The 13,060-nt window shown below is 44.3% G+C and overlaps 1 protein-coding gene across 1 annotated transcript in view; it reads right to left on the reverse strand.

Annotated features, from left to right (window-relative positions):
- unc5da (unc-5 netrin receptor Da) overlaps window positions 1–13,060 on the reverse strand; it is a 213,541-nt gene that overhangs the window by 105,922 nt on the left and 94,559 nt on the right. The window contains exon 2 of the mRNA XM_053853945.1: window positions 12,723–12,758. Within this exon, the coding sequence (XP_053709920.1) occupies window positions 12,723–12,758 (36 nt within the window). The remainder of the gene's footprint in view (window positions 1–12,722; window positions 12,759–13,060) is intronic.

The following is a 13,060-nucleotide window of genomic DNA, read 5'->3' on the forward strand; positions in this document are numbered from 1 at the left end:
CCACCTTTTTATTTATTTATTTTTTGCCTTTTATTAAGACTCAAGTACTCGTCGGCCACTCTATTATCCCAAGTGATATTCCCTGATCCGGCAGACTTAGCGGGTCCTTTCAGAGATTTTAAACCAAATACTTTCATCAGCATAATTCCACACGAACAAACACCATGAGGGGAAAAGTTATTTCTGCGCTTCAGATTACAGCAAACTCAATTAAAGATGCTATTTATCGCGCTCTTTTCTTCAGATCAAACTTTCAGAAGGGTGGCGGCGGCTAATCCCGACAGTAGCTTTTGATCCACGCGCGTCCGTTGGTACAAAATTGAACAAAATCCAGCAGCTTATTTCACTGAAGGAGCTTTTTTAAGTGCGATACACAAATGCCTTTTGATGCAAAATGCATCAGAAATGGGATTCATGTTTGATTGAGACGTCGAAGAATCACGGTCTCCGGACGATTTCATGAAAAGCAGTCAAGAAACGACCATCATGCAACATGGAGAAGCGTGTTAAGAGAGAGTCCTCAGAATACCCCGAATCTTTCAGTGGATGATCTCTAAAGAACGACAGAGAACATGAGTCTCACTGGAGAAATGAGGCCGGTGAAACCAGTGGTACATCTGTTTGACCACTCACTCATCACGTCAATGCAACTTTTTTGCGACAGACTAGAAGAACAGGTAGTGGTGTTCGAGTACTGTCTCATATGAGTAATACATAATAATCTAGATTTATTTTATTATACCCTGAACAAACATGACACCATTGCCACAGACTTCACGTTCAAGTGTAGAGTGAACAATCTCTGTCTAATATCTAAGATCCTGGAGCTGCACACTGGCCTACGTATCCAGTGTTCCTTCCTCTGTCATGAGGTGCAGGGTTACGTCCGATAGTTCAAGCACCATAATGGGAACTGGAACTACTAATATCATTACTGAGCGTTTTCTAGAATTATAGAAGAATTAAAGAGGGAACTGTCATGAGAAACATCCTCTAGTATTTGAGACGTGTTTCCTGTAGCGGCTGGAGGGGGTCATAAATCAGCTGATCACAGTCCTCAATATCATCAGACAGACGCACGGGTGGATCCAAACACATCAACGGTGTGAACTGTTGGGTCTCATGAGATACAAGTACAATAAAAACTAGGAATATGAACTCCAGCACGCACGGCTTTGGTGTCGGGTTTCACACAGCGCAGAACTGCTGTCCATGTCGTAATGTTCCAGATGCTAGGTCACAGTAAAATGCGGGTAATGTCCCCACATAGTGTTATTATTACGGGTTTTTCACATCACTTTTCATGGCTGATTTCTGGAGTGGCACGGAACGTCATACAGAATAGAACCGGTGTCGGTTTTAAGCAGAGCTGAGGTGCGCCACGGTGCCACGCAACGGGGAGTACCTGCCTGCATAACGCACGTATCTGTGACCACCCACACTTGCGTGAGAGTTGACGGCCCATGCACTGAACCCGTGGAATATTGCAGTAGGTATGGGTCACTATCATGAGCGAGTACTTGACAAGTACTCATGAAGCAAAATCGGCCAGTATTGGTGCAAGCACAGATGCTGCTGTGTTCCTGGCAATGGAAAAGTGGTACCGAGAGTCAACCTCATGATCATATGAGGTACGATTCCCAGGCTGAATTTTCACACGCCTCGAACCCCGCAGCTTCAACAATGACAACACTTGGACTTTTACGGGTGAACAAGCTTCACGGTGCCAATTAATTTAGCCTTCAGACCAAAAGACCAATAAAATTAGCGAACAAGTCACAGTGGACCGATGAAATAGCTTGAATTAAATCATGCACACACCCATGTGATGCAGCTCTTCCTGTTACGGCCAATCTCCAATATTCCCAAATGACAGTACTAATACTGGGCATCATCGAAGTCATGGCCAAGATCGGAACCTAAAGGAGGCACAGCCTGATTCAGTCACATTAGACACTAAAACTTTGTTTTGGAAACTGGCTTGGTTCCTCGTGGACACTCACTACCAGCTGCTGACATTACGTGGTCAGTGCTGCAGCCTCACAGGAGACGCAGAGGTTGCAGGTTTGAATCCAGTTCGTGTCGAGTTACAACCATCTGCCCAGATGACCATCACACAATACTACGTAGCCGGGAGAGACCCAGGGGACCTCTTAAAGGGGGCAAGATACTGGAGGAACCTTTCCAAAGACTTGTGGTAAAATCCACAGTCGGATGGTGAGGACAGTTGATTCAGGTTGGCAAAAACTGTGACAATGAATCGACAATGAAACCATAATAATCAGGCTGAAATGACTCATTTTCAGGTCAGGAAGACTCAAAACGAATACCTTATTTTGCTAACATTAGTTTTACAAATATCTTTTCATGATCGAGAAACAAAATCGTAATCTTTCAGATTGTTACAGCACGTTGTGGTTAAAAGGTCAAACAATACATTAGTAACTTCCTGTTTCACTGTTTATTCCGGCGCTTTACTGCTGGAGTGATTTTTGATTCTTGCTAAAATTAGCTTCCCCGCTGAACAGTTTCGGATGGTGTTGTGTATTTGCTGCTCGGCGTCACAGCGACATGAAAGTGAGAATGTTTTACCGCATCACATTGAGACCCTGCACTCTGACAACTGTCATCCCGCTCCTAAACTTTCACGGCTCCTCCATCTTTCTCAGTAAATCATCCCAGATTTCTCAGCTCGCCTCGTCTTCTCCTATCCATCCTTCTCAATCATCTGCTTCTATATTTCTGGATAGCAGTCCCCGCTCTTGCTTGTATCCACCCCCCGCTCCGCATCCTCCCCCAGCCCCCGCTGGTCTCTCCGTTCCTGTCTGACTACTTGCTAACGTGATATTCCCCGCTGCCGCCGAGTCTGTTTTCGCCTCCACGTCAGTCAATTCTCAACAGAGACGAAAAAAGTTTGAGGGTCAGGAGCTTCTGAAAATTATGATGAACTTCCTTTCATAACGAAACAATGTTGTTTTAAACTTTGAAGAAAAAATACAAAAATAACACTCACTTTTATTTTGTTTTTGCTCTGTTGTTCTACTTCTACTTCCCACAGTTCCAGAGCAGGTGTTGCCCTTGGAAGCCCAGGAGCTCAGGTAGCCCTCGAGTCATGCAGCAAACCTCTGTAAATGATCAGTGTCTCCTTCCTCTTTGGATGGTTACTCATTTGGTTTGTTCGACTTTGATTTGTATTATTTTCACTGGTGCCTTATTTTTTGTTGGGCTTTGTCGACTACTGACCAACATACACCTTTTATTGGTTTCAGATAGGGATGTTCTGATCAGGATTTTTGCTGCCGATCACCGATATCGATCAGGCAGAGTGCCGATCACCACCGATCACCAATATCGATCACATGGACTGACCATGAATTTGTAATCACAATGATGAGACCTGTGTCTCATCAAGATGAAGCATTAAAACACCTGAGAAAGGCAGGTCATCCATCTTGGTGAAATCAATGATTATTTCTCAGGCAATTAGCTTAGCGTTCCGAAAGTCACGGTCCGACCGGCGGGTGTTGCTAAGCGTCAGCTGTGCTAACAGCTGCTGAGGAACCAGCGGTCTCACTTTCATGAGCCTGAAAAACTCTCTGTGCTGGTGCTTTCAATGGCGCATTGAATTCATGGCGTCAAAGCCTTTTAGCGCACCGCCTGTCACAAGTGATCAATGGTTGTGATCGACAATGACAGGTAATGATCGGCATTCATGCCGGTATCGTCCGATCATGATCAGTGGCTGACTGATCAGAGTGTCCTTAGTGTCAGAGCGTCTAGTTATTCCCGAGTTTCCATCTCCTCCCAAAGGCAGACAGCTCTGGTGTTTGGACTTTATGTACATTAACTTGATCATTTTTGTTATTCATCTGTTCACCAATTAATACTCTACCGTCAGACCCTGAAAACATTCCACGTTACTCAAGTGACCTTGGTCCTCAATAGGTCACCGCTGAACTTCTCCTCCTAGCCTTATTAACAATCCCATTGCCATTAAGTTGATTTCACTTTTCAAATTAGGGTAAATTGAAACACAGAGCAGATTCACTGGAGAAGCTTCAAGTGTTATGTGGACGTCTCAGAGCAATGACTCCACAGCGGTGGTGTTATTAAAAACATTACACTGCACCTGAGAAACATCTCACATGTCCATGCATATTGATGGAAAAAGAATCGCTAAATGCTAAAGTTGCAGAAGTGACTCGACTAAAACGGAGGCAGACAAACACAGAATGTGTTGCAGTGCTGGCTTCCATCACGACGTATTGAATGTTTATTACATTATATAAATTGTAATTAGTTATTACAGTAAGGAGTTTAGGAGTGTTGTTTCACATTTTCTAGCATGACTCTCAAAACCGTGGTGCTGACCGTGAGAGAGACCACTTGGCTGCTCAGATTTGCTTGGAGAAATATGAAAACAATATGTTAGATTTAGGCAGGAAACCATCTACCCACTGGAGTCACTGAACTGTTGTGTCTGTGAACAAACCCTCGAACAGTACGACTGACAAACTTCAAACAATAACCTGCCAACCCTGCGGCAGCCGTTTCTCTGACCCTGAACTTCATGTTCGCTCTCCAAGGCGAGGCAAACAGCTTTCTTCTTCCTCCAAAGTCAGTCCCCTGCACAAGGCAGGATCCTTGACCTTTGCACCGATCCAGCATGAGTATTTTCCGATGGGATTTTTCTGATCATTTCTTTATAAGTTCCCATTGCCAAATGCAATACTCACAGCAGGGTAACAAATATACCTGCAGGAGCATTTTAGGACACACTCCTGGTTGTTGATAAAGGGATATGAACGGAGAGGATTTATATATGAAGAGAAGTGTCTGCAGTCACAGACTGTTTCTGGAAAACACTTCACAGAGGCAGGGAAGATGTCAGGAGAGCATCAGCAGTGATTCTCTTTTGAATATGAAGTACAGCAGAAGGTAAATCCCCCCGAATATAAATAGTGTTTTCAGATGTTTGCTGCGCCGATTGATTCTCGCAGTAGCTTCAAAGCTGGAGCAGTTTTGTTCCAGTTTCACTCAAAAGACAGGGGACTTTAGCAGCAGTGGATTCGCATCACAGCGTGGAGGAAACGGTGGAGGTGATCTCCAGAGATCGGTGTGGAACAAACAGGAAATCAATTAAAAAACAAGACGTGATTGTATCAGTTTCTAACATGATTGTGGTGGAAGCTGCTCCCTCACACATCTCATGTTGACTCTGTTTTTGGACTTGATGTTAGCCACGCGGCACATGCAGGACGCTGAAGGCAGCTCCAGAGCCACCGCCGTGACTAAGCCTCGCTCTGCTGCAACACAACTCCACCGGACGCCAAACATGACTTCATCTCTGCTGATCATTTAATCGTCGATTAGTTGTCAGAGATGAAAGCCATTATGAAGGAAGAGCATCCAGACATCAGTTTATCCAGCAGTAGAATCTATTCCAAACACCAAAAGACATTTCACAGACTCACGTCAATGAAAATGAAACATGGCGTTTACGATAAACGGGGGATTGGGTTCATCTTTTGTTTTCTGAAATGTTCTCTTTCAAAAAAAAAAAACTAAAAAAAAAAAAAATAATAATAATAATATATATATATATATATATAGAGAGAGAGAATATAGAGTGTTGTATTGAGTGATGAATGACTAAAAAAAACATATCGTTTCCTCTGGACCAAGGATGGGAAACACCCAACTCTCTCATTCTCCTTTGTTCCTTATGCAAAAGCATCCCATTGTTAGTGTCAAGAGCCAATTTTTATCAACTGAATGACTGACAATGAACCATTTGATCTGAATGAAATCTTCCCTCAGAGTCATATGTGTGCTGTATTGTTCCTGTCTTCACATTATGATTTTTCTTCCAAGATTACACCTGAGACCACAAAAATCCTGCCCACTTCCATGTGGCGTGTTGTGTTTTCCAGTTGACACAATGTTTCTTCTTCATTTCATCACATTTCTGACTGGGAGGACGAGCTTTCCTACATGGCTAGTGGGACATGTCTATGTCGTTTGTGTTGTTCATGCTGTCTTTTGTTATTCATGTGTATTTGATTAGAGTTCAATGTCACCGCACGTGCCGCCATTTAATCCTCTATATGAAATGCTTATGGCAGAAGTGACAATCAAGCAACCTTAACCTTACCTTACCTTAGACCTCAGGATATGCTGCTGCTTTTGTGACATGTTTAACACCGTTTTCTTTTGTATGCTGACGTTATTTTGCTACTAAACAGAGTGACTCATTCCTCTGTTGGGGTGTGAAATTTAACAGTCTAACTGGACTGACGCCATAACAATGAACTCGCTTTCATGCACATGACATTTCATTGCATTCTGAATATATTGCTGAACTGAGGTGATTGGAGTATCTATATACATATTGAACTGCACTCCTATATTGTATTTAACCCCTTATATGGCTGTCCTCCTAAGCTCCTCACAATCATTTGAGAGGCTTTTAATAGCAACTAGGGCTGGGTATCCATTCTAATTTCAAGAATCGATTTGATTCCGATTCTCATGACTTAGAATTGATTATCACGATTCAATTTGATTCGATTCGATCCGATCTCGATTCAGGTTAGTATTTAAACCATTTTCTGAGCTGTTGGCATGATCACATGACAAGTTACACAACGTATTAATACTAGTATCATATTGACATTCCACAGGAAATGAATGAAGGATTCAAAGTGAATGATAATAAGGATCCAGACACAGAAGCCAGATGTGACTGCTCATGGGACTGGTGCATTATTAGAAATATGACATGAAAAATCCACCCAAAAGATGCTGCTGTTTAATACTAATGCATCTTTATGTTATTATCAAAATGAAAAAAAGATATTCTCAGCCAGTGAAAATGTAAACAGAGTGCTGGTTACTGACTTCATCATTGCGCAGTATGTAAACAGTTCTCTGTGGTCTGTAGTACGTGTGAGAAGAGGTCCCACTCCTCATCAATAGAGTGAGTTGTCAGACTCGCGTAAGATTGCGAAGATGTCCACGTATCACTTGTAATGCCCACCCTGACTGCTGACTGAAGCTTACTTTTCACGTTTTCTTTTACTGACTGGTGCATGTTTGGGATAACATTATCCCAGCTACTTTCATTAGCCGCCTGAAGCCCTCGTTTCCAACGACGGAAGACGGCGTTTATCTTTGCAAATGAAGCCCACAATCGCTTCAGTTATTTTGACAGAGCGTGCAGAATGACCCGCTAGTGGTAAAGTTCGCTCGAGTTTCATTTGTTGTGGCCCGGTGGATGGCTTGGACAGGAGCTCTGGGTGATGTCGCGTCACGTGACTCGTGAGGTCGTCAAAGGGCTTGGACTTCACCCGGCGAATATGTGTTAAAACGTAAATTAATTAATTAATCCGATCTTTGGACCTATGAATCGATTTCATGGAATTGATGTACGAATTGATTCAGAATCGGAAAATCGATTTTTTAAACACAGCACTAATAGCAACTGAAACGCTGTTACATATACAACGAAAGAAGCGGCATCTTCTGGCTTACCTAACGCCAACCTCATTTTTTTACGTGATGCACTGCCCACAGTGTCAGGATATGTGACATGATGTGTCGAGGAACATGAGGCTGCCTTCAGCGTCAGTATCGCACGCAAAAGTCCATGTTCCCTATCCATTACTCTCTGGGAGTGTCCCACCACTCCTTGAGAAGCAAACATTTCACTGCCATCAATTCAATGAACGTAACAAAGAATCTTTGGCGTCCTTGTTTCAGTCCATTCACTTCCTGATTGCCTGCATCTTGTTCCACGCCACCGTTCAGACATCTAGGACTGTGGGCGCCAGTTGCTCAGGTCATGGGGCATTCGCCAATTTCTGCATAATCCGAACAACAGCAGCAGCACGATGATGGTCCTCTCTGGACGCCACCTAAGTTGTTGAACTCAGAGGAGGTCCTGGGGCAGATCCAGGACCTGTAGGAGTGTCACTTAGCATTGAAGGTTTTACTTTTTCCTGAATAAGGTGAAATATAACTGCCAGCGACTTCATTCAGTCACTGACAGCAGTTGCTATAAGTCGTCTGTGACTCCGGAAAGAACCAAGCTGAGAGCAAAAGTGCTGATCAGGAGGATTTTCCTGCAGCGGCCGGTGTTGTCAGAGACTCTTCCTTCCTCTCGGCTTTAATTACAGCTCCGTCAGACTGCTGTTAAAAGCAGCAGCCCCCTCTAGTCGCCACGCAGATCAATACGTGGCTCCGCACCAAAGACAGTCAAATGGTGAAGTGGAGGCGGAGAGTCTTCTGGAAGTTTTGGGTGGTTTCCTGGATCCTCAGAAAGGAGCCAGCGAGAGGAGCTTAAACCATTGAGCTGACAGAACCAAAACCTGCTTAGCAATCGAGGCTATCGAGGGGCAGGCGAGCAGAAACACACACGAGCGACTTTAAAAAGTGCTGACATCCCAGCCAGAGAGAACGCCATCGCCAGTGAATGAAGCGACGCTCCTTCTGTCACAGCACATTACCCCCGACTGCTTCGGCGGGTGATTCACTCGCAGAGTGTGACTCAGCAACACACGGCGGCGGGAAGATGTCATACACTGTTCGGCGAGCGAGCGAGCGCTCAATAGTCACACGCGCACACAGGCCAGTTCATGAATACGCAAGTGTGCACGGGCGCGAGCCGCCGCACACCAGCAGACGTCGGCTTTTTTCTCGGGCCATTTCATTTCACTTGATCTGGTGACACGGCGATGATCTCTATTTTGTCATTTCAAATGGTAATTGCCCCGTGTGGACGGAACGCAGGAGGAGGAGGAGGAGACGGACAGAGAGACAGGAGAGTCACTGAAGAGGAAGGAAAGTGGACAAATGAAGAGAAGTGCGCTCCCTTCTCTTTCACTCAGTCTAATTTCCTCGTCCCGTCCCTCTCCTGCTCTGCGCTGTAATTATTCCTCAGCCATGCAGGATGTAATTACTCGCCCGCAGAACAAGAGACATGTCAATCCGGTCACTTTCTCATCCCCAGGTCGCTGGACAGACGCTCTGCACTGAAGCTGTTTTTGTGAAGAAGCGGGCGATGACATTGTCACGTTCCAGGGTAAGGAGGCGGCTGCTAAACTGCCGAGCGATGCTACGCTCACGTTGCTTCTCGACGCTTCGCCAGCAGCTGAAGACGTCTGTTCTCTGTCCGCTGTTAGCGCTCAGCCACGCACCTGAGCTATCACACAGCAATCATCTACTTCACAGAAACGTTTAAATGCTTAAGTAGCGCAGGCCGCTAAGCAATCACGCGCAAGGCCTGGGAAGAAACATCGGTCATGGGAACATCTGTCCACGCCAGAGCTGAGCAATCGTAATGCTCATTGTTAAAAGCACAGACAATGACGACCGTCCTAACACTCCACAGGCGAGTGACGTTGACCCCTTGGAGCAAACATGCGTCAACGTTGCTCCTGTTAAGAAGCCAAATTTGGGCAACAGAAGCCAACTCCACCACTCCAAACAAATATCAACACATGATCAGGGAGTCAAAAAACACGAAGGATATAGCACTAAATAATGACCATAACATCGGCAACACATCAGATGGCTGCTGATGTAGCGTAAGCATCATGTAGCACCATCTACGACAATGACGTCGCTTGGAAACACCTCTCACCATTGACAATGCTAATGCTAGCAATGCGCAACATCATGACATCTCTCTCTGTACGCACTTCAACAATGGCGTAGCTGACCAAAGGTGGCGAGGACATGGCTTGTAACACACGACAGGTTGGTGAAGAAATTGTGCCATTTTATCAGGAGGAAGAAGAATAGCTACATTGCCAACACTGCTGAGACAAGCTACGATGTTGCTCTTGGCACAACTGTGAGCTATGACATTGGATAAACACCACACAAAAACCTCCATTAGACAGCAAAAATATTGCTCACGCTAGCTTTACCACCCTTACCTTAGTCTCTTTACACACTAGTTGATCTAGCTAAGCGTTGGCAGCCATGACGCCACCCAAAGCATCTCAGTTTTCCATTGATACAAGCTGACAGAGGTGGCAGGTGGAGGAACTTTCAAATAGATTCAGAGACATTTCACCAAGAAGAAGATGTATAGCAGCATTTTTTGGAAATTAAACCTGAGTCTGGAGCCAAATTTAAGGCTAGGATCAGAGGTCAAGCTTGAAAAGTGATTCCACCCTTGATTTTTCAACTCAACAATGGCCCTGTAATAAAGTAGTGTGGTCATTCATGTGCTCCTCAGCTCCGCTCACAGTTGCAACACCACAGCCTCAACTGGAATTAAAAGTTATTCCGATCAATTGCAAGATTTCACACTTGTATGAGGTCACGAGACATAAATATCCAGATCCAATTATGACTCTCTCAGGACTCCGGAGAGTCTGTTGGAGCATGAACTTTCAATATTTCCAAGTGGAAATAATCAGAGTGCGCAGGGCTCGACTGGAGCACAAGCACGTACAGTGATTCAGGTTTCAGAACTGCCACTCTCCACTGAGCAGACGCGGAGAGCAACGCAATTATGAAGCTAGCGTCGCGTGAAAACTCTGGTACAGTAGAATTAAAAAAGATTTGTCAGGCAGCTCATGAACCCAAAACTTCAATTCCACTTTTGAGACCCTGCTGCTTCAAAACCATGAACGGTGAGAACGCAGAAGACTCGACGATCATGAGACAACATATATTTCACAGAGAATACACTGCCTGTGGTGACGCTCGCAATGTTGAACCCACACCAGTCTCCCACTGTGACGCCGGTATCTACATCATTGTGATGATAATAATCTCAGCTCTAGTCACCAAAACAGTAGAAAAATGATTTTTATTTTAACACTTCAAGTCATTCTTCCAAACAAATCTGTGAGACTTCTATTTTTCTTAAAGAAAGGTTCCATTGAAACAGAAATATTCGGCATCAGAGCCCAATATATCGTCTGCATAGTGAATGATATATTTATTTAGACTACATAAAACTGGTCTTTTTCCTCCCTGGTGCAAGTCAGCAGCACGTTTGTTAAAAAAAAATGTTACCACCCATATGCACCTGATGGGCCAGACTCAGCCTCGAGTTGGAGTTCTATACCAACAGTGACCAACTACTTCAAAGAAAAATATATATATAGTGAGAAAAAAATATCTATATTATCACATTATTATTATTATTATTATATGAGTTATATGGCTAAAAATCAGAAACATTCTTCTCAAAAAACCTAGCTCTTCTTCTTCTTCCTTGTAAAATGTCCCGTAAAGACCTGTAAGCAGCACAAGGTGACAAAGTCACCAAAGGTTCGCAGTTACAGCCCAGGTCCGGTTGTGTTGGTTGTTTTTCTGCCTTCCACGTGACAGTCATTTCACTGTGATATTATGTACACATGAAAAGCAAGTAATCATCATGTTTGGAGGCCGACGTGATAAAGAACTTTACGAAGGAGTCTGGTCGCAGACCGTCAAGGTTGGTGACACCTCCAGACATGATGACCTTCAAGAACAAGTGAGAGCAGATGATAGTGTAAATGGTCATCCAGAGAGATGGACACAGAAGGAGGTGGAGAGGAGGGTGTGTGCTGTCCAGGAATGGCGTGGTCGCTTCCAACTACTCCAAGTTTGGAGGACAGATGTTGGAAGACAGGTTGAAGGAGAGAACAGAGAGGTTCATGATGAGGGAGGATGGTGAGAGAGCAGAGTGAAGGTGAACTCACAGAAACATGGAGCGCAACGAGGAACCAAGACTAATGGTGAAGTTAAAAGTCTGCATCCAGTTGGTCATAATGAATCAAAAAACATTCGCTCATATTTTTTTTTGATCAAAGTTAAAACGATCGCTGCGGCTACAGACAAAGCACCACATTTCAAAAGGCACAAAAGTTGGCGCCAATATCTTCTCAGATCCAGCGCTGTAAATCCCGGGGATTATACAATCCCAATCTGTTGGGTGATGTGGGAGGTGTGTGCTGCAAACTGCGGCCCGATTTCTCAACTTCACCGCACACATTTGGAGAGAAAGCGTGCCGAGGAACCCAGGTTTCGCCGTGGCGCCTGGATTATACGCAGTCTGCCATCTATCCACACTCGGAATCGCAATGTACACAATCAAATTTGCACATCTCTCTGAGCACGAGAGAGGAAAAGTTTCAGTGAAACTATATGAAGCGAGGTATTAAAAGCAGGATGGATGATGCCTTTTTTGTTTGCTTTTGCTTTACAGCACCGAATTCTAATGTCTTTTTCCCCGCTATGAACTTTTAAACAGATTTAGCAAATCTTCTCCGTTTATTTTTCCATCTGCGTCTCTGGAGGGCAAATCTTGTTTGCAGTGAATAAAAGTGGAGGCGCTGCAGCGGAATTGCCTTCAGAAGTCCAAAGACAGTGGAGTCTGAAGTGTTTCCCCTGATGATCAATTACGTTAGACTGCGATCAATGTGTGAGCAAGAAAAAATATTGATGAGCCTTTTGAGAGACGTGTCGGGATAAGTGCCGAACAAGAGGGTTATTACGTATCAATGCGGAATAAGAAACCAGACGGCAAACGCTGAAATACGGCTGAAGGTGATATTGATATTCATCGCGTTATTGGCTTCTGAATAATGCCGTCAATACCGCGTGGGCTAATAAGCTTGTTAGCGTTCGCCAGCATTCAGGGTTTAGGAAGCAGGCCGGGAGTGTATTAGCATCACTGATTCACAGCCTGCACATTAAGATTCACGGCGGCGACTTACCCGGTGATGCATTGGAGGAGCGCGGCCGATCATTCACTGGAGGGAGAGGAGAAGAAAACAAAAGGATTTTAGATGAATATTAATGCAGATGTGAGCACAAGATGAACTCTTCATATGGAGGGAAAGAGAGCTGCTTGTTAGCATCGCTAATGAAGACGAATAAGGCTTTTTAAAAGTTGTACTCTGCTCTGCTTCTCCGAGTCGGAGGCCGTGGTTCCCCGACACCCATGGAAGTCTCGTGAACCAAAGACAGTCCGGTGCATTCACTTGTTCACCTTGGTTAAAACTCCAACACAGCACTCTTAATAGTACACATTTTTAATTGTCAAAAACTTTTA

This window comes from Synchiropus splendidus, chromosome 1 (genome assembly GCF_027744825.2).
Source record: "Synchiropus splendidus isolate RoL2022-P1 chromosome 1, RoL_Sspl_1.0, whole genome shotgun sequence".
Classification (NCBI taxonomy): domain Eukaryota; kingdom Metazoa; phylum Chordata; class Actinopteri; order Syngnathiformes; family Callionymidae; genus Synchiropus; species Synchiropus splendidus.